At 39.4% G+C, this 27,778-nt stretch overlaps 4 protein-coding genes across 8 annotated transcripts; 2 read left to right on the top strand and 2 right to left on the bottom strand.

Moving 5' to 3' along the window:
• map2k4a (mitogen-activated protein kinase kinase 4a) lies at window positions 1–12,872 on the bottom strand. 4 transcript variants are annotated; one of them, XM_053489873.1, is made up of 12 exons: window positions 12,671–12,872; window positions 9,202–9,234; window positions 4,373–4,475; window positions 3,931–4,105; window positions 3,259–3,378; window positions 3,045–3,164; window positions 2,891–2,942; window positions 2,247–2,374; window positions 1,892–1,969; window positions 1,636–1,784; window positions 756–801; window positions 1–664 (listed from the first exon to the last, which is right to left on the bottom strand). In XM_053489873.1, exons 1-12 carry the CDS (start codon window positions 12,807–12,809, stop codon window positions 551–553), a joined length of 1,257 nt encoding a protein of 418 aa, XP_053345848.1. In that variant the 5' UTR covers window positions 12,810–12,872; the 3' UTR covers window positions 1–550. The 4 variants fall into 4 exon arrangements, with proteins under 4 accessions (XP_053345848.1, XP_053345849.1, XP_053345850.1 ...); XM_053489874.1 differs by lacking the exon at window positions 9,202–9,234 and having other exon boundaries at window positions 12,671–12,871; XM_053489875.1 differs by lacking the exon at window positions 9,202–9,234 and having other exon boundaries at window positions 4,373–4,463; window positions 12,671–12,871.
• A 2,034-nt stretch (window positions 12,873–14,906) lies between these two features.
• tmem220 (transmembrane protein 220) lies at window positions 14,907–18,095 on the top strand. The gene is made up of 6 exons (XM_053490332.1): window positions 14,907–15,292; window positions 15,674–15,703; window positions 16,731–16,791; window positions 16,918–17,041; window positions 17,255–17,314; window positions 17,662–18,095. The coding sequence occupies exons 1-6, from the start codon at window positions 15,197–15,199 to the stop codon at window positions 17,792–17,794; spliced, it is 504 nt and encodes a 167-aa protein (XP_053346307.1). The 5' UTR covers window positions 14,907–15,196; the 3' UTR covers window positions 17,795–18,095.
• Window positions 18,096–19,128: 1,033 nt separating this feature from the next.
• Window positions 19,129–22,044, top strand: mrps7 (mitochondrial ribosomal protein S7). Its single transcript, XM_053490329.1, has 5 exons — window positions 19,129–19,212; window positions 20,684–20,875; window positions 20,981–21,044; window positions 21,126–21,293; window positions 21,591–22,044. Exons 1-5 carry the CDS (start codon window positions 19,166–19,168, stop codon window positions 21,810–21,812), a joined length of 693 nt encoding a protein of 230 aa, XP_053346304.1. The 5' UTR covers window positions 19,129–19,165; the 3' UTR covers window positions 21,813–22,044.
• A 36-nt stretch (window positions 22,045–22,080) lies between these two features.
• On the bottom strand, window positions 22,081–25,902 carry mif4gdb (MIF4G domain containing b). Of its 2 annotated transcripts, none has more exons than XM_053490331.1 (6): window positions 25,823–25,902; window positions 24,330–24,437; window positions 24,094–24,203; window positions 23,837–23,992; window positions 23,639–23,731; window positions 22,081–23,532 (listed from the first exon to the last, which is right to left on the bottom strand). In XM_053490331.1, exons 2-6 carry the CDS (start codon window positions 24,409–24,411, stop codon window positions 23,305–23,307), a joined length of 669 nt encoding a protein of 222 aa, XP_053346306.1. In that variant the 5' UTR covers window positions 24,412–24,437; window positions 25,823–25,902; the 3' UTR covers window positions 22,081–23,304. The 2 variants fall into 2 exon arrangements, with proteins under 2 accessions (XP_053346306.1, XP_053346305.1); XM_053490330.1 differs by having other exon boundaries at window positions 24,330–24,423.
• Between the last annotated feature and the right edge of the window lie 1,876 nt (window positions 25,903–27,778).

Raw genomic sequence — 27,778 nt, 5'->3', positions numbered from 1 at the left:
TAAATTTCCAGTTTATTCATTTTATATAATCAGGACATGGATCATTATTCAGATCAAGGACACAATCACGGGCTGAATCCCAAATACAAAAACAGGGCACTAAACAGGGTGCAGGGGGCGTGGCTAAACACCCTCGATAGTGCGCTTTGTACAGAGAGTGAGGGAGGGGTGCATTTGGGGTCGAGCCATCGTCAGGCAGAGAGCCGATGAAACCAGCGGCGTCCGTACGGCCGCTCTCTAAACCTCCTCACACACACACACACACACACACACATACAGAGAGAGAGAGCAGCAGGGTGTATATACAGTATGTTCAGAGATGAGGGGTCCTCGAGCGCACATCGGCGCGGTGCTGTGAGGTGAGACAGTGAGACAGACAGACAGACAGACAGTGGGACAGTTTCAGTCCCTGAGGATGGCTGACTCCGTGTTTTTCCGAGGAACACTGCAGGGTTCTGTGACGAAGCGCATGTATTACATGAAAGCGTGCAAGTGTTTGTGTGTTTGTCCTCCACGTGTATCACGTGTGTGTGTGAGTGTGTGTTTAAGATCAGTCCACGTGCATGGGCGAGCTGGGGGACACAGGCATCTGCTCGAGGATCCTGCACACGTAACTGGCCACGTCCACAGAGCGCTCCTCGTACATCAGGATGAACGGGTGTTTCTGTTCGACACACAGCAACAGAGACACTGCGGTAAGATCACCCCACACACACACACACACACACACACACGCTTAGTCGTAAAAAACTCACCAGAAGTTCCCGGTACTTTGGCCTTTTCGACTCGTCCTTCGTAAGGCTGGAAGGCAAAAAAAGTTTAACTGTTGCTAAGCAACAAGAAGATCTTCAGGTGAGATATAAATAACGCTTCGATGCCAAAAAATTAATGTCGAAATTCTCACCAAAACACTCCTGGGCTCGCTCCTGATTATAGGTTTACTTTGCATTTTATACTGTATATTCTTGTCAAAGGCGTATAAGTTTTACCTTATACGGTAAAGAACAAGCTGGACTTAAGAACAAACCTGACTTACAAATGCGCTCCCAGAATGGAACTTGTTCATAAGTCAGGGACGACCTGTATTTTTATTAGTTTCGGCACAAAAATCAGTCAATGAAGATTTCTCTCCTTTGATTAATTTATTTAATTGTATTGTTAAAAGTCGGAGCTGTTCAAGTTCACAAGCAGCAATTTGCAGGCAAACAGCGCCATCTAGTGCAAACATCGCTTCTAAGTTATAAGAAAGTTTAATAAAATAAAAGTAATTTGTTTATTAGCGCTCGCTTGCTCCAGACATTTGAATATTAGATTTGAGGACTCTAGAGTAACGTCGTGCTCTCGGTAATGTCACTGTGTAACTCCTGTGTCACCACCTGCTGGTTTTGAGCCTCTAAGGTTCTGGACGAACTTCTCCTAAACCCCTGTACACGACCTGTGAGCTCTGAAACCCAGGAGATGTGGTGATGTTCATCTGAGGTGACGTTATGATGGAGGATGGTTTCTGTTAATAAAACTCTAGTCTAAGGGGAAGTCTGAGCAAGTTACATGACTCATGATCAAAAAGGGGGTACACACACTTAGGCAGGAGAGTTACTGTAGCTTTATTCTGTGCACGTGTGTGTGTGTGTGTACCACAAGTTGACGAAGTTGATGAACTTGGGTGAGAACTGTCTTTCCTCTGAGTTGCTGAGTTGTGGAGGATCTCCCTTTACCACCTGCGTGAGCTGATCAAACACACTGTTCCACTTCGGGTACGGAAACCGCCCGGTAGCCAGCTCGTACTGACACACACACACACACACAAGCACATATACACACAAGCATATTATTACACAATACATTACACAAAGAGAGAGAGACAGAGAGGGAGAGTTAAAAAGCCTCGTACCAGTGTGATTCCCAAACTCCAGACGTCTGAGCGTACATCATAACCGTGTCTGGACGCACTGGGGTCTATTCTCTCTGGCTGAGAGAGAGACAGACAGGAGACAGAGAGAGAGAGAGAGAGAGAGACAGGTGATGTAAACAGGAAGCATTCAGGATGACATCATCTACCTGCTAAATATAGCAGATGACATCAGTAATACCATGAGAATGCTAAATGCGCACTCACACTCACACACACTCACACTCGCACACTTACACTCGCACACTCACACACTCAAACACACACACACTTAAACACACACACACACTCTCTCTCTCACACACACAGAAACAGTAGTGTAATGGATGGAGCGTACTGCCATGTACGGCCTGCAGCCTGCGTCCCGCGTCTTGGCGATGGAGTCCACCAGCTGCCCGCTGATCCCGAAGTCACACAGCTTAATGTTCCCGCTGCGGTCCAACAGAATGTTCGATGGCTTAATGTCTGCACAGACACACACATACATAGTCAGTCACACTACACTGATGCATCATTTCTCCTTCTGTACCCCTTTAAACACACAGCTGAGTAACTACAGGAGGAAACTCGGCTTTAAAACTCAGCTTTGATTTACATGTTTGATTTATTCATCTTTCTTAAGTATTAATGAGCACATGCATGACGATTGGTTGACACCACAATGTTTATTTAGTGACGTCACTAATAATTTGCATATGCGACATGATTAAACCAAACGTACACTAAGTACATAGTGAGTTATTCTAAACAACTTATTTAATGACATCACTAAGAATTTACATCTAAAATAGAATGGGTTAAAAGCATATATTTAACAACATCACTACATCACTAACTAATAAATTATATATACATATATATATATTTATATATATATCTCATCACAGAGCACATGTAGCCCCGCCCCCTAACGAGCAGGACTAGATTATGAGAGGAAATGGAGAGAGGAAGGTGATACAGGAAGGAGAGGAGAGCGCTTACCTCTGTGAATTATTTTCAAGTTTTCTTTTAAGTGGTTAAGTGCTTTCACAGTCTGTAATAAACACCAAGGGGAGAGTGCACGTGAGCGCTCGTATCTCCGATACACACACACACATACATAGGCAGAAAGCTGGAGGACAGGGAGAGGACTCACCACTAGTGTAATTTTGCCCAGGATCTCCTCGGGGATCACATCCTCCAACGTGGAATATACAAACTTATAGAATTTGTCGAAAGAGGTAGACATGAGCTCCATGCAGATCCAACAGTCGCCCTGAAACACACACATACACACACGCACAGATACAAGTGTGAGTGCGTGTTTAACCATGATGTGGTGTGAGTTTTGATGCAAGTGTGTGACACACCTCTCTGAAGAGCGCTCCGTAGAACTGGACGATGTAGGGACAGTCACTGCTCCTCATCACCACGTCCAGGTCCATCAGCAACTGCTTCTGCTCCTTCTCATCCACTGTCGACCTGATCCTCTGCCCCACACACACACATAAACATCAAAAAATATACAACACTTAACACCATGTACCATAATATACATGTGGATATCCTGTGCGTCAGTCTGAGTGAAGGAGGCGTGGTAGGTCGAGCTCTTCGAAGTGGGTGTGGCCTGTGTATCTCTGTAAAGGAGGTGTGGCCTGTGTATTCATCAGTGTCAAATGAAGGAGGCGTGCCCTGCGTGTCAGTCTCAGGTGTGGCCCTCTGTGAAATGAAGGGGGCATGGCCCATGTATCTGTCAATTTCAGTGAAGGGGGCATGACCACTGTATCTACAAGTTACAGTAAAGGGGTGTGGCCGGTGTGTCTCAGTAAAGGGGCGGAGTCTGTGTATATTTCAGTCACAGTGAAGAGGTGTGGCCTGTGTGTCTCAGTAAAGGGGGTGGGGTCTGTTTATATTTTAGTCACAGAAGTGGCCTGTTTGTCAGTCAAAATAAGGGAGCTGTGGACTCTATATCTATCTGTCTCAGTAAAAGGGGCGTGGCCCATGTATCTGTCAGTCTCAGTGAAAGGGGTGTGGTCTGTTACCTTTACAGCCATGATCTGACCGATGGGTTTGTACGCCATCTTGTTGACAGAGCCGTACGCTCCTCGGCCGATCTCCCCCAGGTCCTTCAGGTCCTCCGCTGTGAAGTCATAATGCTGCTCCGGAGAAATCTTTAATTTTCCTGAAGATTCAATACTGTGTGTGCGCAAACGTTCTCTAAACACACACACACACACACACACACACACACATGAAGTGGTTCTAAATTAGTTTTACTTCATTAACATAAGAGCTTGTTAACAAGAGTTATATAACATCTGTATTATTGCCAGTGCCAGTTCCAGAGTAACATCATACAGACCACTAAAAGAAGATCTAAAACAGCTGCACTGACACAAACCTGTACCTAAACATCTGTATACACATCACATCAGATACTCAGTGGGTTCTAGAGCGAGCAGGCTGTGGAGAAGCAGTACTCACATGTGAGGGTTCTGGAAGGGCGGACCCGCGGTGCTGAGGTTGAACCTGGTGGCTGATTTGATTGGCGGATTGGCGAAGTCTAACTTCAGTACTTTACGTTTACCTGACAGAGAGGGAGCACAGGAACATTACACACACAAACACACACACACACACACACAAGACAGTACGGATGTTGTTCCACAGTCTGAGTGATGAGATTTGAAAGATTTGATCACATCCACAGATGTTCAGGGAAATCATGCACACCTGAGAGCTAGAGTGACACACACACACACACACACACACACCAGACTGGAGGTTGGAGATGATAAAACTAGGATCTGGCATGCAATGGCCTCCCTCAAGCGTCCACATTCCTGTCTTCTCACCCCAAAAGTCAACCCCCGAGCTCGTGATTCCAGACTTACCTGTGAGGAACAGTGTGAGGTCCAGATCAAGGACATTGGAATGGTAATTAAATATACACATGCACTGGTCCCCGACATGGTTACAGAGACAGCCAGAAGAAGTGGGGCAGTTTAGAGCTCTGCATCTGATTAAATCAACTCAGTGTTTAGACAGTCCCAATTAGTGTCCAAACAGTCTCCAATCAGTCTTTACACAGTCTCCAAACAGTGCCAAAAGTGTCCAATCAGTGTCCATTCACTGTCTTAACAAACTTAAACCATTGTCATGTCCAAACAGTCCCCAAAGAGCGACCAAAGTGTCCAACCAGTGTCCATTAACTGTCCAAACAGTCTCTAATCAGTCTCCAAATACTCTCTTATCAGAGTCCAAATACAATGTCTCTGTCTAATGTTCAATTACAGTATCAAGTGACTAAATAGTGTCCGATCGGTCTTCAAACAGTCTTCAAACAGTGCCAAAAGTGTCTAATCATTGTCCAGTCAGTCTCCAAACAGTGTCCAGTCTCCAAACAGACTCCAATCAATTTCCAGATACAGTGTCTGTGTCAGAGTCCAATCAGTGTCTAAACAGTGTCAAATCAGGGCCAGATCAATGTCCAGTCCGTCTCCAGTGTCTGATCAGTGTCCAGTTGGTGTTTGGTGTCCAATAAGTATTTTCTCAGTATCTAATTAGTGCTTAGTCTAATCAGAGTTTATGGTTATGTTAACTGCGGTCCCCTCAATATCTCATTAGACCATGAAATCTGTGTTACACTGTCACACTACTCAGCCCTGAGGAAGGCCAGTGTCTGCTAGACAATATGGACGACATCACGGGATCATGTATGCCATTGGTTAATTGGGAGTAGGTTAAGTCCCGCCTTTCTTGTCCCTAACTATGCATATGTCAAGCAACAGGCTTGCTGAAGAAGTAAAAAAAAATCTACACCCCATAACTTTCTGAATCAATAAAACAGATGAAAAGTAACAGAAGTCCTAAAGCAGCTCACTTATTTACGGTGGGGAAACTGATCATACGTCCTTTGTGTTTTGTAACAAGTCATTGTACTTGCGTTCACCTAAATAAACATTGTTTCACACATTCTAACAATATAAACTCTGATCTAATAAAACATGAGAGCCTCCAGAGTGCTGGATAAAACCCCTAGCAGGCAGAACCTCTCCGCCTCTGAGTAAAAGAATGTGCTTTTGTTTTCCTCTTCCCCTCCTGAAGAAACCACAAGAATGTGATTCCGACGAGAAACGCGTTCAGTTCCCTGCCCCGACACGTTTCAGCACGGCCCATGCCAGAGGGGCTCAGCTCCAACAAACAAGACACAACACAACCCGAAAGAAAGAGCAGGAGAGACAAAACAAGACACAACAATCCCAGAGGTGCTGCTCGGTTAGTAAAGAAAGGAATCGCGCAACAGGACCGCGTGAAAGAGCCAGAGCATCACGTGTTAACCCTTTCAGTCACTCGTGCGATTCTTGGTTCGATTCCAGGTTAAAAACACAAGATCACTTACACGAGTGATCTCCTGCTGTGATGAAGCTTGTGCTGGTTATCGATCCTAATGATCCAGTACAATATTAAACATGAACAGCACCGCTAGTGTGGATCATCACTTTGAAAGTTCGGGGAGGGGAGGGGGGTAGTGTGGTGCAAAGGTACTGAATTAAACTGGGAGGGGATTTACCTCAGGATTTAACTTAGGATTTAACTTAGGATTTACCTCAGAATTTACCTCAGGGTTTACCTCAGGATATACCTCAGGGTTTACCTCAGGGTTTACCTCAGGATTTACCTTAGGATTTACCTTAGGATTTACCTTAGGATTAATGTCGAGATTTACCTCAGGATTTACCTCAGGATTTAACTTAGGGTTTACCTCAGGATTTAACTTAGGGTTTACCTCAGGATTTAACTTAGGACTTTCCTTAGGATTTACCTCAGAATTTACCTCAGGATGTAACTTAGGATTTTCCTCAGGATTTACCTCAGAATTTACCTCAGGGTTTAATTTAGGATTTACCTCAGGATTTACCTCAGGATTTAATTTAGGATTTACCTTAGGATTAATATCGAGATTTACCTCAGGATTTACCTTAGGATTTACCTCAGGATTTACCTTAGGATTTATTTCAGGATTTACCTTAGGATTTACCTCAGGATTTAATTTAGGATTTACCTCAGGATTTACCTTAGGATTTACCTCAGGATTTAATTTAGAATTTACCTCAGAATTTACAGCAGGAATTACCTCAGGATTAACCGCAGGATTAACCTCAGGATTTACCTCAGGATTAATGTCGGGATTAATGTCGGGATTCACCTCAGGATTTAATTTAGGATTTACCTTAGGATTTACCTCAGGATTTAATTTAGGATTTACCTCAGAATTTACCTCAGGATTTACCTTAGGATTAATGTCGAGATTTACCTCAGGATTTACCTCAGGATTTACCTCAGGATTTAACTTATGATTTACCTCAGAATTTACCTCAGGATTTACCTTAGGATTTAATTTAGGATTAACTTTAGGATTAACCGCAGGATTTACCTCAGGATTTATGTTAAGATTTGCCTTGGATTTACTTCAGGATTTACCTCAGGCTTCAGAGGAGATTAAACAATTTTAGGTCACAAGACAATGATTCAATATTTGACGATAGTTCTGACACTGCTGTGTTGTGATACGATATGAATTTGTACTCTCTTACATCAGGTTAAATCACCTAGACCTACTCAATAAATTACACTAATTATTCACACTTTAATTTAAAAAGATTATGTAAGATTGTGTAGTGTTTTCAATAATTCCTAAAGTATTTATTATAATTCTTGAATTAACAATAATTCTTGATGAATTTATAAAACAATTTGATACACTTACGATACTTCGTCAAATTTATGATAGTTCTTGACGAATTCACAATAACTTGATGTATTTACTTGATGTATTTTTAATATGTCTTGACAAATTTATGAAAAACTCTTGAAAAGCATAAAATAAGTCCTGCATTTTCAATAATTCTTGATAATTCATGATAATTCCTGAATTTACGATGATTCTTGACTAATTTAAGATAAGTCTTGATAAATTTACTTTATTTCTTGACAAATTTATGATAGTTTTTGACGAATTTACAATGGTTTATAAATGTACAATATTTCTTAATGAATTTATAATAATTGCTAATGCATTTATTATACTGCTTGTCAAATTCATGATAATTCTTGACAAATTTACAATAACTTGATGTATTTACAATATTTCTTGATGAATTTACACTAATCCTGATAATTTATGATAATTCCTGAATTTACAAGGATTTTTGACAAATTTATGATATTTTTTTGATGAATTTACAATAATTCTTAATGGATTTACGATAACACTTGACAATTTATGATAATTTCTAAATTTATGATGATTCTTGACAAAAAAACAAACAAAACAGATAACTCTTGACGGATTTACGGTAATTGTGGAAGTATTTACATTTTTTTTTTAACCTCAGGCTTCCAGACTGTGTGATGATACGATTTCAGATCACAAGGTAATGATTGACTCTGTACTCTATAATCGATCTGTGCTTTGAATCTGGGGTGGACCCAGTAGTTATTGTGTGTGTGTGTGTGTGTGTGTGTGTGTGAGTGTGTGTGTGTGAGATGTATCTTTAAATTATCTGTCATATACATACTGTATTATCAGACCACGTTCTCGATATATAAATCGGGGAATCTGTTTTCAAGATGCACTTCTCATTAAAGATTTAGTACAAAATGTAAACAATAAGCCAGAGTTTAATATTTTTTATATAACGATCTGTGTGAAATCTGAGAAAAGTATATTGTGATCAGAATATGCATGTCATGTCAGCCCTACTCAGAAACGTATCCAATTATTTACACAAAAATAAATAAAATATTATGGTGCTTATAAATTCCAATAACAATCACTATAATAGTTAATAGTAAATAAGTGTATGGGGTGGGGCTAAGAGAGAGAGTGGGCGTGGTTATCAGCATAATCTAACTGAAGTCAAGTAGAAAATATTTTTCCAATACAATTCAAAAGCAGACTTTGTTATCGGTACTATCTATACTAGCGGTACCTATAACAATATTCTGCAGGGATTCAGGGAACAACATTTCACCTGAAAAAAATATGATGCCTTGTGCAAAAAACTAAAAAAATTATAATAATGTGGGCGGAGTCAATGCCAACAGATGAATCAGCACCTGCTGTGTGATTTACCACCACCACCACCAGTAGCAACATCACCATCACCAAATACCCCACACACCCCATACACACCCCATACACACACACACAGCATACACACAGACCCTGAGCTCATCTCCCGGCCGTTATTAGCAGAGCGCCAGAACATCAGCCGCGAGGAGACAGAGACAAAGTGGGAGGGGCTTACTTTGGGCAGCTCCAGACAGGTTAATCTGAAATCCTGCTGACGGGAAAAACAACAACAACGACACACAAACACACACACACACACACACACACACACACACAAGAAAAATGCAATGTAGAGATTACAGCATGTTTATATAGTTCTAGCGAAGTTTGCGCCAACGAGACAAGCTTAACGGAGTATGTCCGTGTGTGTGTGTGTGTGTGTGTGTGTGATAAAGTGTTTAAAATACTTTAGGTTTATCCATAAAATGTTCCCCGGAAATGCTCACACTCCTCCATCAACACACAGACAACAATGAACATGACTCACTCGTATTCTAATTGTAAAACACACACACACACACACACACACACACACACACACACACACAGGAAATGCATGCACATGGGGTATAAAGAACAAACAAAAACAATATGAATCTGAATATAAAATGACACAGGAAGAGATGATGTGTGTGTGTGTGTGTGTGTGAGAGAGAGAGAGAGATTCTGCAGGGTCTCACCATGGTTCAGCGTCAAACAGGCCATGCGGGGCGTTAGGGATCAAAGGCGAGAAGGAAAAAAGTGTCACAGGAGAAATAAAAAATGTTTGGGTTCAAAGGTCAAATCAGAAAATCAAAAACTCTTTAACATTCATTCTGTGCTTACTTACAATCATTCTTAAGAGACGTGTAATAATTCCCGACACACTTAAGCTCACTCTCTGTGGAGTTCAATATTTATCTCGATGAATGCAGGATAATCCAGGATTAAGGTGCATGCGACAATTCTTGATTTGTTTACAATCATTTTGCTTAATTACATTAATTCTTAATATAATTACAATACTAATATTTAAAAAAATACCTACAATTAGAGTTTACTGTCATTATTTGAGTATTTGAGATAATTCTTGACATATTTAAGATCATTAATGATGTATTGACAATAATTCTTTAAGCATTTATGCTAATTCTTAAAGTAATATACAACAATTTTATGACTTTTATGTCATAATATTTGATAAATAATCAATTTTTCCGACATTATACGATAATCTTTAATGTATTACTGAATTTTATTGATGTATTTACGATTATGCTTCACGTATTCGAGATCATAATGACATGGTTTATGATAATTCTTGACAAATTTAAGATATTTTTTGACAAACTTATGATAATTCTTGAAAGATTTACTATGACACAACATATTTATGATCAATCTTGATGCACAGATGATAACGCTTAACTAATTTACAATAACAACTGATAAATTTAGGATAATTTTTTAAGATAAGTATTACGATAATTCTCGAAAAATTTACAATAATTCTTGACTCCATATTTACAATAACTCTTGACACATTTACTATACCTCGTATTTATGATAGATTTTAACACACTGATGCTAATTCTTGATGATTTTACGATAACCTGACGTATTTACATAACTCGTGACGAATTTACGATAATTCTTAAATAGTGTACTATAATTCTTGAGTTATTTACGATATCTCTTGATAAATTTTTGATGATGCTTGACGCACTTACAATAATTCTTAACTAATTTACTATAATTTTCTAATTATTTACAATAACTCTTGACATATTAATGAAACTTTTGATGTTTTGATGAACGATGATTCTTAACTAATTGACCATAATTCTTAAATTATTCATGATAACAGATTTATGGCTATGCTTGACGTATTTACGGTAACTCTTCGCGTCATTACACTCGACCGATTCGCGATAATTCTTGATGAATTAAAATAACTAGGGATGCACCGAAATGAAAATTCTGGGCCGAAAACGAAACCAAAATTTTTGGATGCACTTGGCCGAAAACCGATACCGAAACCGAAAATGGCTTCATTAAAAAACATGTTTAAAATATTTTCTTTTTGTTTGTATTAAAGAAACTACAAATTAATTTAGCAATCAAACTTTTATTGATAATAAATAACAGTAATAAGGCTGTTTAACAATAACAAAACTAAATAAAATTTCTTTCTGTAACAAAATTGTGCAAAAAAAATGCTAGCTGCTAAATTACTGTACCAAACAACAGTGCACAAACAGAAGAAAAATAAATAAATCCAACCTCTTACTGTAAACAACATAACTATACACACTAAATTGGTCTGCTTTTAATTTAAGCAAAAGAAGCAGGTTTATCTTTATGAACAAAAGTTTTTCAGTTTTCTGGCTGAAGACACAGTTCCTCTTCTCATGAAGAACATACTGCACTGAATAAAATCAGTGGTGTATTAGCCTACGAAATCCGATGTCCTCCACGACTGAAAACGGCTGGTCATCTAAAGCAATGAATTCCATTACTTTCTCTGTTATGTCACGTGCTTTAGCACGTGACCCCCTCTTGAAACTTTTGCAGAGCAAATGTTGCATATTGCAACTTTGCTGTCCTCATCTGAAACTTTGAAGTGCTTCCAAACCGCCGACATACTCCGTGTTTGATGCGTAATGACAGCGCGAACGGGAGGATGGGAGAGGCGTGGCGACAATTTCGGCTTTTATTTTCGGCGCTTTCTTACGTTTCGGCCGAAACCGATAATGCTATTTCAGCCGAAAATTTTCGGCGGCCGAAATTTCGGTGCATCCCTAAAAATAACCCTCAATGTATTTACGATACTATGTATTTACGATGCTTAAAACAGTTAAAAATTGTTAAGTATTAATTATTGTACCAGTTTAAACCAGTTACTGTAATTCTTAAAGTATTTATGCCGGAACATGTTTACGACACTTTCCCGGCGTGTGTACAGTAACTCATCACACTTACAGAACATCGTTACTCAGGGTTCTTTTGACGAAGATCCCTGAACTACTTAACGATACTTCTCAGCGTGGGTGTGCTAAGCCCCGCCTCCTTTTTATTTTAATTTAAACTAACCTGCCGCTGTTAACCAATCAGAACGCTTAATGATAACTCAGGCCTGTCTCTGATTGGCTGCTGGAACAATAATAATAATAGTAATAATGAGGAAGAAACAGGAACAGAAATGTCGTTATTAACGGTCACTGCGGACACATTTAAACGGACAGAATGACCCGGTTATAGACTGAACGATATGGCGCCATCAGCGCGCGCTGTGGTTCTGATTCTACCCGACCTGGTTAGTGTAGTAACCAGTCCCTAGGTTAGTTAGTGAGTCTCGCGGGTTGATGAAGCAGGTTAAACAGCGCTAGCCGCTCGCGCTAACCGTTAGTTTAACAGGTGTAGCTTCAGTGCTAGCGCTCGAGGAAACACCGCATCATGTCGTGTCTAATACAGAGATATATATAAATAAATATCAACACGACTGTGTTTACTGGTGTCGATCATCAGAGCTGAACCCGGCTAACGTCTCACTGCTAACCGAGAGACAGACCGGAAGAGAGAGAGACAGACAGACGGAGAGAGAGAGAGACATGGCGCCTGACAGCTCCGTCCTGCCGCCCTGCTCTCCTTCTCCTTCCCCTTACCCTGCATGCTGCTCATGGCGCTGATGTGCTGTCCGTGGTGGGGCTGCAGGGAGGCGGCGGGGCGGCCGCTGCTCAGGGCGGAGTGAGGCGGCGGCGGGGTGGCGGAGGAGCTGCTGTTCGCGCTGGGAGTCGCCATCATCGGGCCGAGCTCAGCCTCAGCCGCCTCCACCTCCTCCTCCTCCTCCACTGCGCCTCCTACACCAACCACACACACACACACACACACACACCACCCCGGAAAACGCCGGGCTGCAGCACACACACACACATCGGGATCGTCCTCAATCACACATACTGACTATAGAGAAGTGTACACTATAGACAGTCTTTTAGGGACTGTGTATTATATTAAGAGTGTTATTGGGAGTGTGTTAGAGAGAGTCTGTTATGGAGAAAGTGTGTTTTAGTGAATGTGTTATAGAGAGTGTGTATTGAGAGTGTTATAGGAAGTGTTATAATTGGTGTGTTATAGAGAGTGTGTGTTATATAGAGAGTGTATTATAGAGTTCTCTCTAGTATAAAGACTGTTTTATACAGACTGTTCAGTGCTACAGAGAGGGCATTATATGGAGTGTACTATAGATAGATAGATAGATAGATCTGTATAGACATTGCCTAGTACAATGACATCTTTCAACAGTGCAAATTATATATACTGTAGTATATAGGGACTCTGTGACAGATAATCCCCTACAAAGACTCCACTAAAGAGATAGCATTTTAGAGACTATACAATAGAGGCTATCTATCTATAAAATATAGACAGCACTATAGAGACAGCACTGTAGAGACTATAAGACAGAAACATCGTTATAGAGACTGTAAAATAGATATACAGTGAAACCTCGAATTGCGAGTAACACAGTTTGTGAGTGAAGATTTTACAGACGAGCAAAGATTTTAAATCAATTTTAATTCTAAAAAAACGAACAAGTCTTGTTTGATGATTACAGAATAGCATGCGCTTCTTGTTTTGACGCCGAGCGTCACGTGATTTTAAAGTTCAGGTTAATTTGTTTTATTTTACTTTATATTTTTTGCTAATTATTTTTATGTATTTATTTTTTGGGCTGTGGAACAAATAATTAGAGTTTCCATTATTTTTTATAGAAAATTTTGCTTTGGTTTATGAGTGTTTTGAAATACAAGCCCACTTCTACGAATTATGCTCGTGATAAAGTAAGGTTCCACTGCTGCACTATAGAAAGATAGACACAGCACTTTAGAGACTATACAACAGAGAAAGTACTATAGAGACAGCACTAAAGAGACTATATATTATATATTATATAAAATAAATTTCAACATTATAGAGCTGGAACTATAGAGACTATACAATAGAGACAGTACTATAGACATTATAAAATAGATATAGCACTATAGAGACTATAAGATAGAGACAGCACTTTAGAGACAACACCATAGAGACTATAAGATAAAGACAGTACTATAGTGACAGCACTATAAAGGCTATAAAATAGATAAATACTAGAGAGACAACACAGAGACAACATAGAGACAGCACTATAGACATTGTACTACAAAGAATATATTATATTTGGACAATTCACACCAAACTGTATGTAAAAGTTTACTTACTGTTCGGTTTAATATTTTAATGCAATGCAAGTGGCAGAAGTAAAAAAAAAAAATAAACAAACAAAAAGAAAATTAATGTATAGTACATAAACATTTAATTTGTCTAATTTACCAATAACATTATTTAAAGATGGAAAAGCATGCCACAAATCAAAAGTTTCATAATAACTCATTTAAATGATAAAACAAATAGCTTTAATAATTATTATCCCACTGCAGTGTTTTACAGACTTTAGCTCACAGTGACATCTAATGTACACACCATCACACTACAATACTACAAATAAATAAAATAATTTAAAAAATGATCACTCCAAATTAGATGTGAAAGATATATCCACAAGCTATGTTGATTAATAGAAATCAGTAAAACATTATAGCTATGTGTTGTTTACATTTAATACTGGATATGAACAAGTCATATATAAAATATTAAAACAAATACATATTCGCTATTTCTATGAAAAAGGTATAATATGGTATTCCCTAATAAGCTGATGCATTTAATCAATTAATCAATCATTTAATTAATTAATTAATTAATTACAGGAACCCCGTAATTACAGATATTTACTGTACGGTTTTAGACTACATATCCCATAGTTCTTAGGGAGGTTATTGTCCGGGGTCACTTCCTGTTTCTCCCTGGGAATAAAAAAAAAAACTGCTCGAAAATGATCCTTAAATCTCGATGATTTGGACGTTATTAAAAGTCATGAAAATCTGGAATAAAGCGGATAAATCTGCTGCTTTGTTACAGAGGAGTGTGTTTATTTCTGTGCGCTGGAGTTTCGGGTCTATTCGAGTCTTTACGGTAACAGTCTCAGGGTCAGGGACTTCAGTCTGCGCGTGTTGACGGTCTGACAGTTAGATCAGATCATCCTAAAGTCTTTTATATGTTTGTGTTTATCTTATGGATTTTGTGAAATGGCGAATAAGAAGATTGTGCAGTTTAATCTGACTTTATGGAGAATTTGTAACTTTATAATGTCGGGGTTTTTCTCTTTAGCAGCTTATGTACAGGCGAGTGGACTTTATATAATCTCACTTACACACACACACACACACATTTCAATGATTCATGGCATGACTGATGAAATAAACTGCTATTTTATTTTTATGTTTAAATCTGAATGGGATAAAAATGTCTTAATTAATTGATTAATTAATTGATTAATTAATTTTCCCAGTTTTTCCTTTCTGTTTCATTACACAAGAAGAGCCGACAATGTGCATTGCTAAAATAAAAGTAAAGATCAGTTAATATTAAGATAATGCCACGTGTGATTGGGTTTACACCCAAACACTCATTAACCTTTACTCCAGCCTGACTGACCCATGCCATGGTGTTTCTGCTCCATGCACGAGAGTGACCTGATGTTTTTTCTGTTTCTCCTTCTTTAGATAAACGACCCGGATGCTGGCCTGTGGATGGTAAAGTTATTCCTTCCTCATGATTCTTTAGTCTGCAGGACAGTGTGTAGTGAGTGGGACACAGTCATAAGACGCAATAGTGTTTATTTCACTCCTCGCTCGAGTTCCCCTCAAAGATCTCCAGTAACACTCGCCTGTCAGTTCTGTACATCCTGTTAGAGCTGCACTACATCCTGTCCATCTGTCCTTTTCCATCCCTTACTTTACCCAGGGGTTAATGGCTCATCCTGTAGACACTCTTCATGCTTTTAGTTTGGTCTAGTTTGATCGTCAGGTTTTGGGACTTCTGGTTGGTTTGGTTTTAAATTTTGGCTTAGCAGTTTACTTAACCCCGTTTGTTCTGGTCATCACACTTTAGGTTCCTAGTTTGGTTTGGTTCTCCTCTGTTGTTTTGGGCCTCAGGGTTTGATGTGGTTTTCAGATCAGAGGTCCAATAGGTCGAAATGGTGGTATATTGTTTAGCTTTGTGGCCCCAAACCTCCAGTGCTGAAGGTTCAGTACCCACCTCAGGGTCTGTGTGTGCATGGAGTTTGCATGTTCTCCCCATGCTAAGTGGGTTTCCTCTGGATACTCTTGTTCCCTCCAAAGACATGTAGGTTAGGCAAGTTGGTGTTCCCAAATTGCCTGTAGTGTGTGCGCATGTGTGCCCTATGATGGATTGGCACACTGTCTAGGTGTACCCAATCTTGTACACAAAGACCCCTGGGATAGGCTCCCAGCCTTTCTTTAATTACATTAGTTTGGTTTAGTTGTCAGGTTTTCAGACCTTAGTTTGGTTTGCTCCTCAGATTTTGCGTTTTAAAAGAGCTTTGAGGTGGATGCTTGTTTTTGTTTAATCAGTTTTTTGATGTGAGATTATTCATTGATAGCTGAAATATGTAGGTTAAAGAAGGAAGTGAAAAGTATAATTAACCTGTTTCTCTCTTAACGTAATGAGTTTCGTGCACTTCAATTTAAATCTGTATTCAAGGCCATAGTGGTGTAGTCTTTGTGAACTCACTTAACACATGTGATGTTTGTGATGTAGGTGGGCTACTCGATTCCTGCAGGCCTGTGCTTTTTAATTAGCTATCAGCCACAAATAACAGGTAACTACTAACTACTAACTAACTGTGATTAAACTGATTGAATACTTTATGAATACAGATATTAACCTAACTCCTGAGAGATCTTGAGCCTTAGTTAGATTTTTTTAATTTTATTTATTTTCGCAGAAACCCTGGCATGGAGGAGAGTCGCTGATCTACACGTGATGATGGCGACAACGTTTGGCGCTTTGCTGGGCTGGAGTCTGTATAAACACGGGGTCACACACATCTTCCACCAGGAGGAGGGCAGGTACTAAACACACCCACTCCTCACCTCATAACTCAGCAGTCAGAATTAAAGTCAGCTGTCTTAAAGAATTTAATTTGGACTTTTTTAATTCTAATTCAATTACAAAAAAAGTTGTATTTTTCTATATAGCTTTAAGTCGCCAAGTAATACCTCATGTATATTAATAATCTTACATTTTATTATTTAAAAAACATCCTTTATCGCTTTTCTCAGGGAGTTTAGTGGCCTGATGCTGATGGTGATGTGGCTGCTCATGTGTCGGCACTCAGGACGGTAAAACACACACACATGCACACACACGTCATTCTTCTGACACAGGCATGGTCTGAGATCTTTATTATTAATTTAGTTAAATTATCTTTACAAAGAGTGCCAATAATTCTGGCACTGACTGAGTTAACATTATAACTGGGGGGAAAAAGACAGAATTAGAAAAAGAAACAGAAAAATAAGTGTAGGTATACGAGGAAAAAGATCAAAACAAGAAGGATTAGAGGGAAAAGAAAACATAAGAAACAGATAAAGAATAAGAAAATGCTTTTGATAGAGTGTGTGAACATCATGGCGGTGTGTGTGTTAATTATGCTGGTTCCTGAGCCGTTCCTGTTGTTTCTCCACAGCGGTGGTGTTGGAGCTCTAAGGCTGTGCACCGCCGTGGCCATTACTGCATTCCCCATCATCGCATGGCTTTATTACTACATCCATAAGGAGCTGAGAGCCGACTGGCCGTCACACTGCACCACCGCGCTGTAACACGTCTGCACTGATTCACACACACTGTGTCACTGAGTCAAGCGTGTTTCAGTCCATAATCAACTGTATGAGTGAAGCTGTGAAGGAAATAAATGGCCAAAACACAGTACTGCTGCTGATTATACAGTATATTTACTTTTTTTATGGTATACATATAATATAAAAAAGTATGTGCCAAAGAAGTTACTTCTGAAGTTTATGCAACATGGAAGTGATTAATCTTGCTTCCCTAAAAATCTTTTTAAAAATTGCTAACTCTAACCGTTTTGGAGAGATGAATTTATATGTGCCTCAAAAACGGGCCTCGCTTCTAATAATAATAATAATTTAAAATGCTAATTATTTATATTTCTTTGTGTATTGATAAGATCAAGGTGCATATATTGGTGTAAGATCAAGAAGCATATATTTTTTATGTTGCTTAAATTAAAGCATTCCACACAAAATTAAGGATTTAAAATAATAATCATAATAATAATAATAATAATAATAATCTGTAGTGTCTGTAACCATGTTAATTCATGTTGCAATACCGTAACAATTTAGCATTTTAGGATAATACACTTTTTCAGCTTTATGTCTTTTCATGGATAAGTTTAATCTGTATGAGGGTTAAAATCAACAAAAGATTCGAATAAAAAAAAAGTTATGGACACTACTGTACATAAAAGGGATTGAAATTGTATTTAGCAAATATGTTATGTTAAAAATATAAATGTTTATGTGTATTTACAAAAGATTAAGTATTGTGTAAAATGGTGTTGTATGATGTTATCTCGGGTGAAACTTGAAAAAGAAACAGAAAAAAAAAAAACTTTCTTCACCCAGGTGAGACACTTTAGCACTAATACTATGTGTTGGCCATGAGCACTGAGTGTGTACTGAAGAAATTAATATTTTATTACATATAAAACAAGCAAATAAAACATTTGACTCCATTTCTGTCTTTGTCTGAGCTCAGGTTTTTATATTAAATCTAACATTCTGTAATAAAATAATATTGTATAGTGTATATAAAGTACAGGTGAATCTCAGTAAATTAGAATATCAGCGAAAAGTTGATAGTTAACCAATTTATTACTGAAATGAATCAACTTTTCGATGATATTTTAGTTTATTGAGATGCCTGTGAACAGTCTGTGTGGTGTGAAGTGAATTAGCTTAGCATAGTGTAGTGATGACCTACCAGAGCAGAAAACAATGATTAAAATACGTAATTAATCTTCATCTACAGCACGATAATGTGTCATAATCCTAATTAAACTTTAATTTCATTATAAAAAAAATTTTAAAAGCCGTGTTTTTTTTTTTTTTTTTTAGTCAGGCACTATCCCCGACACATCCGGGTCCTTCAGGATCACAGACTTCAAAATGGCGGCGTCCATCATCACCAAGCTGTTAGCAGCCTGGACTCCCAGGTATAGAACTCATTATCACTGTTACTGAGGCGACTGTGCGCAGTATAGATTATATTCACATGGTAATCGATTGGTTATCGTTAGCTAAGGATTAAATATTATTTATTAATGCACGTTTAAGGAAGACGTCATAACCTTTTGGTGTCCTGCAGCTCACACACACACACACACACACACTGAACATGATGTTAGAACACTGCAGTGTGTATGTGTTGTAGTGTAACTCTTATTATTATTATTGTTGTTGTTGTTGTTGTTGTTTTATGTCCATGTCTGCCTTTAACAAAGACCTTTAAAACCTTTAATTTTATTAAAATAAGATAAATTATTAAAATACCAACATTGTTTGGTGTAATATTATTTACATTTACATTTACATTTAGGCATTTGGCAGACGCTCTTATCCAGAGCGACTTACAAAAAGTGCTTTAATGTTTACAACATTGGATACATACTTACACTGGGTTAACTAGGTTAATAACTAAGTACCATTAGTCCAACACATCTGAGTTTTTTTTTTTTTTCTTTTTTTCGGGGGGTTAGTCCAAGTACTGGAGAAACAGATGCGTCTTGAGTCGTCGTTTAAATGAATATTATAATCTATTGGTTTCCACAGGATTGATGGCGAAATATTAGAAAATGGTACAAAAAAACAGCAAAATGTTTAATTTACTGTCAATTTTCCTCTTGGATTAATAAAGTTCTTTGAATCGTGAATTCCATCTTATTACAATCAATAATATAGAAATGTTTACGTTTACGCCTTGTTTACACTAAGTTGTCCTTCTTTGGTGCTCAGACAAATACACTCCCTGTTCGGTAATCGGAAAGTGAATCACAGATGAGAAATGGAAAAAGTAGATAAAAGGATAAAGATAAAGTTTTGTCTTAAAACCACTCCAGCGTGTTAAAATTCACTTATACCACTTCAGCGCTGTTATTTCAGCCAAAGTGAAAATATGAACTAATCCCAGTAAAAATATTCACTTTATCTTTTCTAATTAATATCTATTGGTGCAGGTGTTTGTTTACATTGAGACAGTAGCGCATTAGTAGATTATTTTACAGTAGATTATTAAATCCCACACATAACTGTTCATAACATCACTTTTACTCAACACTTAGATTTCACCGATGGTGCAGATTAAACTTCAGACAAAAATCTAAGGACTGCAGGAGATCTAGTAAATTCTGACTTTTTTTTTCTTTTTGCGTGGTGTAAGCACATAACTGCAGACATAACTTCACTTCTATTCAACATTTTGATTTTGTTACTCTGTGCTCTCAGTTCAGGTATTGTACACACCCTTTTCTCAGATGGCTATAGCCATGGTTTCTGAACATATGAGACAAACTTCCTGCAGGAAGAATAAACATACAGTGATCTGTACATTCATTTTCGAAGGGTTAGTTTTCATAGTTCTTCTTTCCTTTCTTCATGAGTAATCCATGCTCACTGTGTCCTTTTCAGGTTCTATCCGGTCAGGTGGACCCGCTACAACCCGTACTACCTAGAACCCGACCCTTGTAAGGAGGTCTATTCCATCCCTGAGTCGGAGCTCAGCGCTGAGCAGAAGGAGGAAAAAGAGCTGAAAACCCTGAGACCCATCAAAGCAGCCAAGTCCAGTGCCACCAGCTCGCCATTTGATGATCCAGTGATCAGGTCATCACCTGCATATTACCTGCATATCGCCCGCTTTTACCACACACACACACTGCTTCCTGATCTAATATCTCAGATCTAATGTCAGTTCTTGTCACTCAACAGCAAGTTCATCAACATGATGATGCAGGATGGGGACAAGGTGCTGGCTCGAGGAATCATGACGCAGGTATGTATGACGGGTCGAGCCGCTTCCTGTCAGGAAGGTTTTACTGAAAAAAAAGCTAAGTCACGTGTCTTTCTTCCTCAGACTTTGGAGTCGATCAAGAGAAGGCAGGTGGAGAAGTATCACCGCGCTCAGACCGCAGAGAGGGAGGAGATAGAGTGTAACCCCTACGCCATCTTCCACCAGGCCTTAGAGAACTGCAAACCCATTATCGGCCTGGCCAGCATTCAGAAGGGAGGCAGGAACTACCAGGTAAGGCAGAGATTAGATGGGAGTTCAGAGAGAATTGCATAGAGAATATTCCTCAGGAGGTGTTTATGTGGAGTTTAGAGAATCAGTTAAAGAGATTCGTAGGATTTGTTGAGAGGCCCTTGTGAGTTTCTTTGAATCACTTTGAAAGATCCTCGGTAGTTCCTTGAGAAGTTGCTCTGAAAGATTATCTTAGCAAGATCATCCAGTGTTAATTAAGAGAGTCAGGGATCATGTGGATTGTGCCTTAATTTAGCGTCCTGCCTCTGCACTCTAACACCTTCCCCCACCGTCTCTCAGGTTCCCGTTCCTCTGACGGATAAGCGGCGCCGTTTCCTGGCCATGAAGTGGATGATCACGGAGTGCAGAGACAACAAACACCGGCGCACACACATGTACGAGAAACTCTCCCAGGAGCTCCTCGCCGCCTTCAACAACGAGGGCAACGTCATCAAACGCAAACACGACCTGCACAAGATGGCTGAAGCCAACCGGGCGTACGCGCACTACCGCTGGTGGTAACGATGAATGGAGCGTGGGTTCTTCTTCTTCTCCTCACACACACACCACGTCGTGTTTGGGATTGGAGCACAGCCTCGGACTGGTTAAGATGTACAACATAGATTCTTAACCTGAGACTCTTCGCTTATTCTAATGTCTGTTTAATGTAATTATGTGAACATAAATATGACAATGTATTTGTGTGCGTGTTTTTTTTTTTGTTACTGTTAATAAATAAATAAATTTCTTTGGACTTTTTTTCTGGAGAAAATTTGAAAACAAGAGAAACTCCTGGCTTGTGTAGATCTTTATTAAAGTTTAATGGCAAAAGGTCCAGTTTTAAATAAAAAAACATCTTTAAGTTTCACACCACAGCATCGGTTAGAATCCACGATCTCACTATTCATGGTATTTATACAGCGACTCCGCCTCTTCTTGTCGGTCAGCATTTTAACCAGCATTGAATTTACACTCATTAGATCACGATACTGCAAGTTTATCGGAAACTCAGAAGAGAGTGAACTTACTGGTCTATAAAAGGACAGAGTTTATCAAAAATACATTTTTTACAAAAAGTAAGATCAATCTAGTCTTGATTTATTTTTTATCTGCTCGTTAAATAAAGGAAAGTAATAGAGTCGTTATGTTTAGCACCCAGGCTCTCTGGTTCCGTCTTACTGCTGCTCAATAACGAGCGCTCGAATATTTAAACACCCCCCGGAGCTGTAGTTGAGTCTTTTACTCTCAAGTCCAAGTCAGATATCGAATCAAGTCAAGGTCAAAGGTCACTGCTGCTCAGATCGAGTCTAATTCCCGAGGTCACTAGTCTCATCAGGTCCAAGTCGAGTCCTAAGGTTTCTACTCAAATCCTGGTCGAGTCAGCAAGTCAAGAGAGTGAGTGTGACATTACAGAGACATACTGCATGTCCTGTACGCTCCAAGTCACATGATCATGATGTCATGCAGATAGACATTTTTCATCTCTCAAGAGGAAAATCAGATTTTCCGTCCTAGTTCCCACTCGGGTCGTTCATCAATCCTAAAATCATTTTACTACACATGTTCACTCTCGCACTCGCACGCTCTCAAACACACTCGTTCACTTTTACTCTTACTTGCCCTCTGACGCACTCACACTCACATTCATTCTCATTTACTCTCACACACAGCGTGCATGTGCGAGTGTGTGTATCAGAAGGACTCTCGCTCGCTCTCACACTTGCTCTCATTTACTCTCACACACCCTCTGATACACACACTTGCCCCCTGACACACACACACGTATACTCGCTCGTACACACACACAGATCTACCCGAGTTGGAATAAAGTCCGGGAACGGACTTACAGGAGGCACTTGTTGAATTTCCTGTATTTTTACCCATAAAGAGAAAACACGTCCAGTCCTAACACACACACGTCTAGACGTCTCAGAGTGATTAAACTGCATACATTCTCCTCCTGATCGCTGCTGATTTGGCGAGACACCGGTCCGCGCGTGTGCGTGTTTGTGGGTCACTCGTGCACCTCGCTGTAGTAGTACTTCTGAGCCGCCTCGCCGAGCCTCCAGTTTCCAGCGCGGAACTCGAGGATTTCGAGCAGGAGGAGGCGGGCGAGCGAGCTGAGGCCGTTCTGCAGCAGGAAGCCGTCACGCAGCAGGAAGAAAAGCTCATCCATGCGCTCGCTGTTCACCTTCTCCAGCTGATCACCGATACGATGCAGCTGTAGCACCAAACAGTCCACCTGAGTTACAGAAGGAAGACACGTCACACATGAACAAGAAGTGATAAAAAAAACGACGAGGAACGGAGGGGAGACGGGTGAAGCAGGGGATTGTGGGTAAACAGACCTCGTCTTCGTTTTGGAGTGCGTCTGGTTGGGCGAGTCTCATCAGACAATCGTACACCGGGTGGACCAGCGCCATCATCGGCATGTTATTCACCTACACAACAACAACAACAACACACACTTAGCATGTAACTGACATAACATCGTTTAGTAAACCAACATGAATATTCGGATTATTAAAATGAAACATGAGCTTGACCTTGAGGTAGTCGAAGATGTTGCAGATGAAGGAGACGTAACACACCCACTCCTGAGTCGACCTCTTCCTTGTCTCCTCTCGGCCCTTAAACTCCTGCTGCAGCCGGTTCAAAAGGTGACGCCGGAACACGCTTTTGCTGCTCTGTTTCGCCTCCGCCTGCAGGGGGCGACAGCAAAACAACACACACACGTCATCACTTATTTTACTTCTCACTTTCACGTGAGTCAGCGCGGCTCGATTAGGACCAACACCCTCACCTGGACAATACTAAAACACATGCGTCCGGCCTCTTTACTGAACAACTGGTCCTTCAGCGACTGGTCCACGATGACTTTACACACCGCCTCCAAATCCACCAAACCTGGATCTGACAGACGACAATAAACACCGCGAATGTCATGACAATATTGCAGAAACCATTTTAATTCCTCTTTCCCGGGCGTTCGCTACATCAGTCACGTCCATTATCTGTTCTGCGCTCTGTAGCACTGACCTTTAAGAGCCGTCTTCAGGAGCTTCTGTGTCTCCGGGTCGAAAGAATGGATCTTGTATTCTTCTTTGGACGAGTCCTCCATTGTGGTCAGTGTCTGAGCATCGCGACCAACACATTCACACACAAACACACACACGTTAAAAATACAACACGTTTAACACTAAGGAATGATTGCATTAAGTGCACTATAGCTACATTTGTCAAAGTCTTAGTCATCTGTCATAATATATCGGAATACCCTGAAATCTTTAAAGATAGAAAGTCACAGCGATATGCATCAATGTACAGTAAACTATAGTGATGCACAATAATTAATGGTTTATATTCATGTGCAGCGACCTAGAGTGATCAATATTTGTGATCATATAGATAGTCATAGAGTTGTACAGTGATCTATAGTAATGGGCAGCGATCTATAATGATGTGCAGTGATCTATAGTATTGTACAGTGATCTACAGTCATACATAGTGATCTATGGATTTGTACATTGATCTAGTGATGTACAGTGAATTATAGTGATGAATAGTAATATACAGTGATCTATAGTGATCTATGAATTTGTACATTGATCTAGTGATGTACAGTGAATTATAGTGATGAATAGTAATATAGTGATCTATAGTGATCTGTGGATTTGTACAGTGATCTACAGCGATCTATAATATTGTCCATCAATCTACAGTGATATACCGTGATGTAAGGTGATCTACAGTCATAAATAGTGATCTACAGTGATATACAGTGATCTATGGATCTACGGTCATGTGTGTAATCTACACTAACCACAGACGGCTCATTGTTGAACTTACACGACAACCAACGGAGAACAGTGTTTTTTTTGTTTGTTTGTTTGTTTTTTCAAAGCTGAAGGAGTAGATGATAAAATAACTATAAACTTTAGATTGAGCTCCTGCATGGTGAAGTGGAACAGTGGGCTCAGTTCTCACACAGGTAGAGCTCACTCTCTCTCTCTCTCTCTCTCTCTCTCTGTGTGTGTGTGTGTGTGATAAAGCAGGAGATTAATTCTGAAACAGTACACCAGGAACTGAGAGAGAGAACACAAAAGGCAGCTACAGATACACTGATATAAAGCCTTTATGTGTTTGTGAGTTTAACACAGGGGTGTGTTCACCAGCTCAGGTCATTCACTAAAGCTCTCTCTCTCTCTCTCTCTCTCTCTCTCTCACACACACACACACACATATATATATATTTCTGACCCATGTCAGACAAACTTCATGTTATTCTGTTGCTCCTGTAGTCTGGTGTGTTGCATTAGGAGACTATATAAACTATACTGTACAATACAATACACTCTGTTTGTGCTTCATAAACACTCAACTACTACAACCTGATTATTGTTTGTTTGTTTGTTTGTTTATTACTCGCGCCTTTATTTTACTCAGTGTTCTTTTGCCTGAACACACACACAGTTAAATTAAATAAAATTAAATTAAAGTAACCACACACACACACACAAACACACACTTACTCAGTGTTTAGTGAAAGGAAAACACCATCCTGCGCGAGCCCTGATCTTCAGCTTCCTCTTTATAGGATCGGCTGTGTTCCAATCCACGCGCGCGCGCGCGTGCCCTATAACTAGAGTCCCTACTTCCGGTCCGACATTAATGTCGTGTTCCAAATCATGGAAAGAAAAAATAATAATAATTTAAAAAGACAAATAAATCACTATGAATTAATACAACACTAAAAGAAATAGTGAAGTTCAAACTAAATATTTTAATCTTTAAATCTTATATATATATATATATATATATATATATATATATATATATATATATATATATATGTGTGTGTGTGTGTGTGTGAGGGATGTTAGTGAACGAATAAGAGTTCAGAAAATCTCAAAATCTATAAAGTTCAGTAGTGTAGTAGCAGTAAGGTTGTGAGTACAATCACTTTAAACGTAGTAAAGTACAGATCCGTGTGTTTCCTTAGTGAGCGATATATGTGTAAAGTTAAATAAGTGAAATGGTGGAGCTGAAGTGACTCGACAAAGGAACAACTGTGAGACGATCAGAGTATGACATCACAGTGTGCATCACCTCACAGTCACTAATGGAGCAAAGGTACAGACTCAACATACAAGCACTGTGTGCAAGCATATGTGAGACAGGGAAGTGCATCGGCTGCTGGACATCTCAGGGACACTGATGGTATGATAACACCGCTCTTTACTTGTACGAAGGACTGATCACTTGAATCTTGATTGAGTTACTTGATATCTAATTTATTCATTATAGTGCTCACTACAAGAAAAAGAGTAATTCATGGTATGCTGTCATTGTTGTTTAAGCTTTAAATGTACTCACAAAAAATTTAATATGATGTTGTGTATTACATGTCCTTTAAATGGTTAATAGAATAGTATGTGTTAGTTGTGTTAGAAGCTTAGTTAAATAATTTTGTTGGTGTATTTGTTTAAATTTTATTTAACTGGTGTTTTAGAAGTAGTAATTTAACTGTTATTTATCATGAATAGTGATGTACCCTTTTTTCTGGTTTTCATTTAAGGTTATCGACCTTGCTCTCTCTCCCTCACTTAGTCAAATCTATTTTGAACAATTGTTGTGTAACCTGCAAAGCTGTCAGACACAAGAATCAAAAGTGATTCCCGTGTCCCCTGTAGTTGGCTATGGCTTTTTTCGAGTTTGAAGCAGAGGCTGATGTGCAAATTAACAGCAGAGCAGACTTAACCGCGTCGTGTCAGTAGCGTTAACTGAACAGACAGACGTTAACGGTCCACTTTTCCAGGGAAATTCTCCCAATTTATCTTTTCAGGACTGGAAAACCAACTTTTGTTGTACAATCTTTGTTACCCCTGCTTACAGCTACACTTTTGGCCTGGCATGCTGTCAATCAACTTTTGGGCCACATCCTGACTGATGGCGAAGCCCATTCCTGCATAATCAATGCTTAGAGTTTGTCAGAATTTGTGGGTTTTTGTTTGTCCACCAGCCTCCTGAGGATCGACCAAAAGTTCTCTATTGGATTAAGGTCTGCGGAGTTTTCTTGACATGGACCCCAGTTATCATTTTTGCCTTATGGCACAGTGCTCCATTATGCTGGATAAGGCATTGTTCATCACCAAACTGTTCTTGGATGTTTAGGAGAAGTCGCTCTTGAAGGATATTTTCGTACCGTTCTTTATTCCTGGCTGTGTTCTCAGGCAAAATTGTGAGTGAGTCCACTCCCTTGATTGCGAAGTGACCTCACACATGAATGGTCTCAGGACGCTTTTCAGTTGGCATGACACAGGACTAATGGGTACTTGTGATCAGTCCTCAAGAAACAGGTGGACAAACAAAAACTCAACTTTTGACAAACTCTAAGCATTGATTAAGTAAGGTTGTGCTGCCATCAATCAGGATGTGGCCCAAAAGGTGATTGACAGCATGCCAGGGTGAATTGCAGAGGTCTTGGA

The sequence above is a fragment of the Clarias gariepinus genome, chromosome 28 (assembly GCF_024256425.1).
Source record: "Clarias gariepinus isolate MV-2021 ecotype Netherlands chromosome 28, CGAR_prim_01v2, whole genome shotgun sequence".
Classification (NCBI taxonomy): domain Eukaryota; kingdom Metazoa; phylum Chordata; class Actinopteri; order Siluriformes; family Clariidae; genus Clarias; species Clarias gariepinus.
Note: the sequence above shows the minus strand (reverse complement) of the source record. Positions and strands in the feature narration are given on the sequence as shown.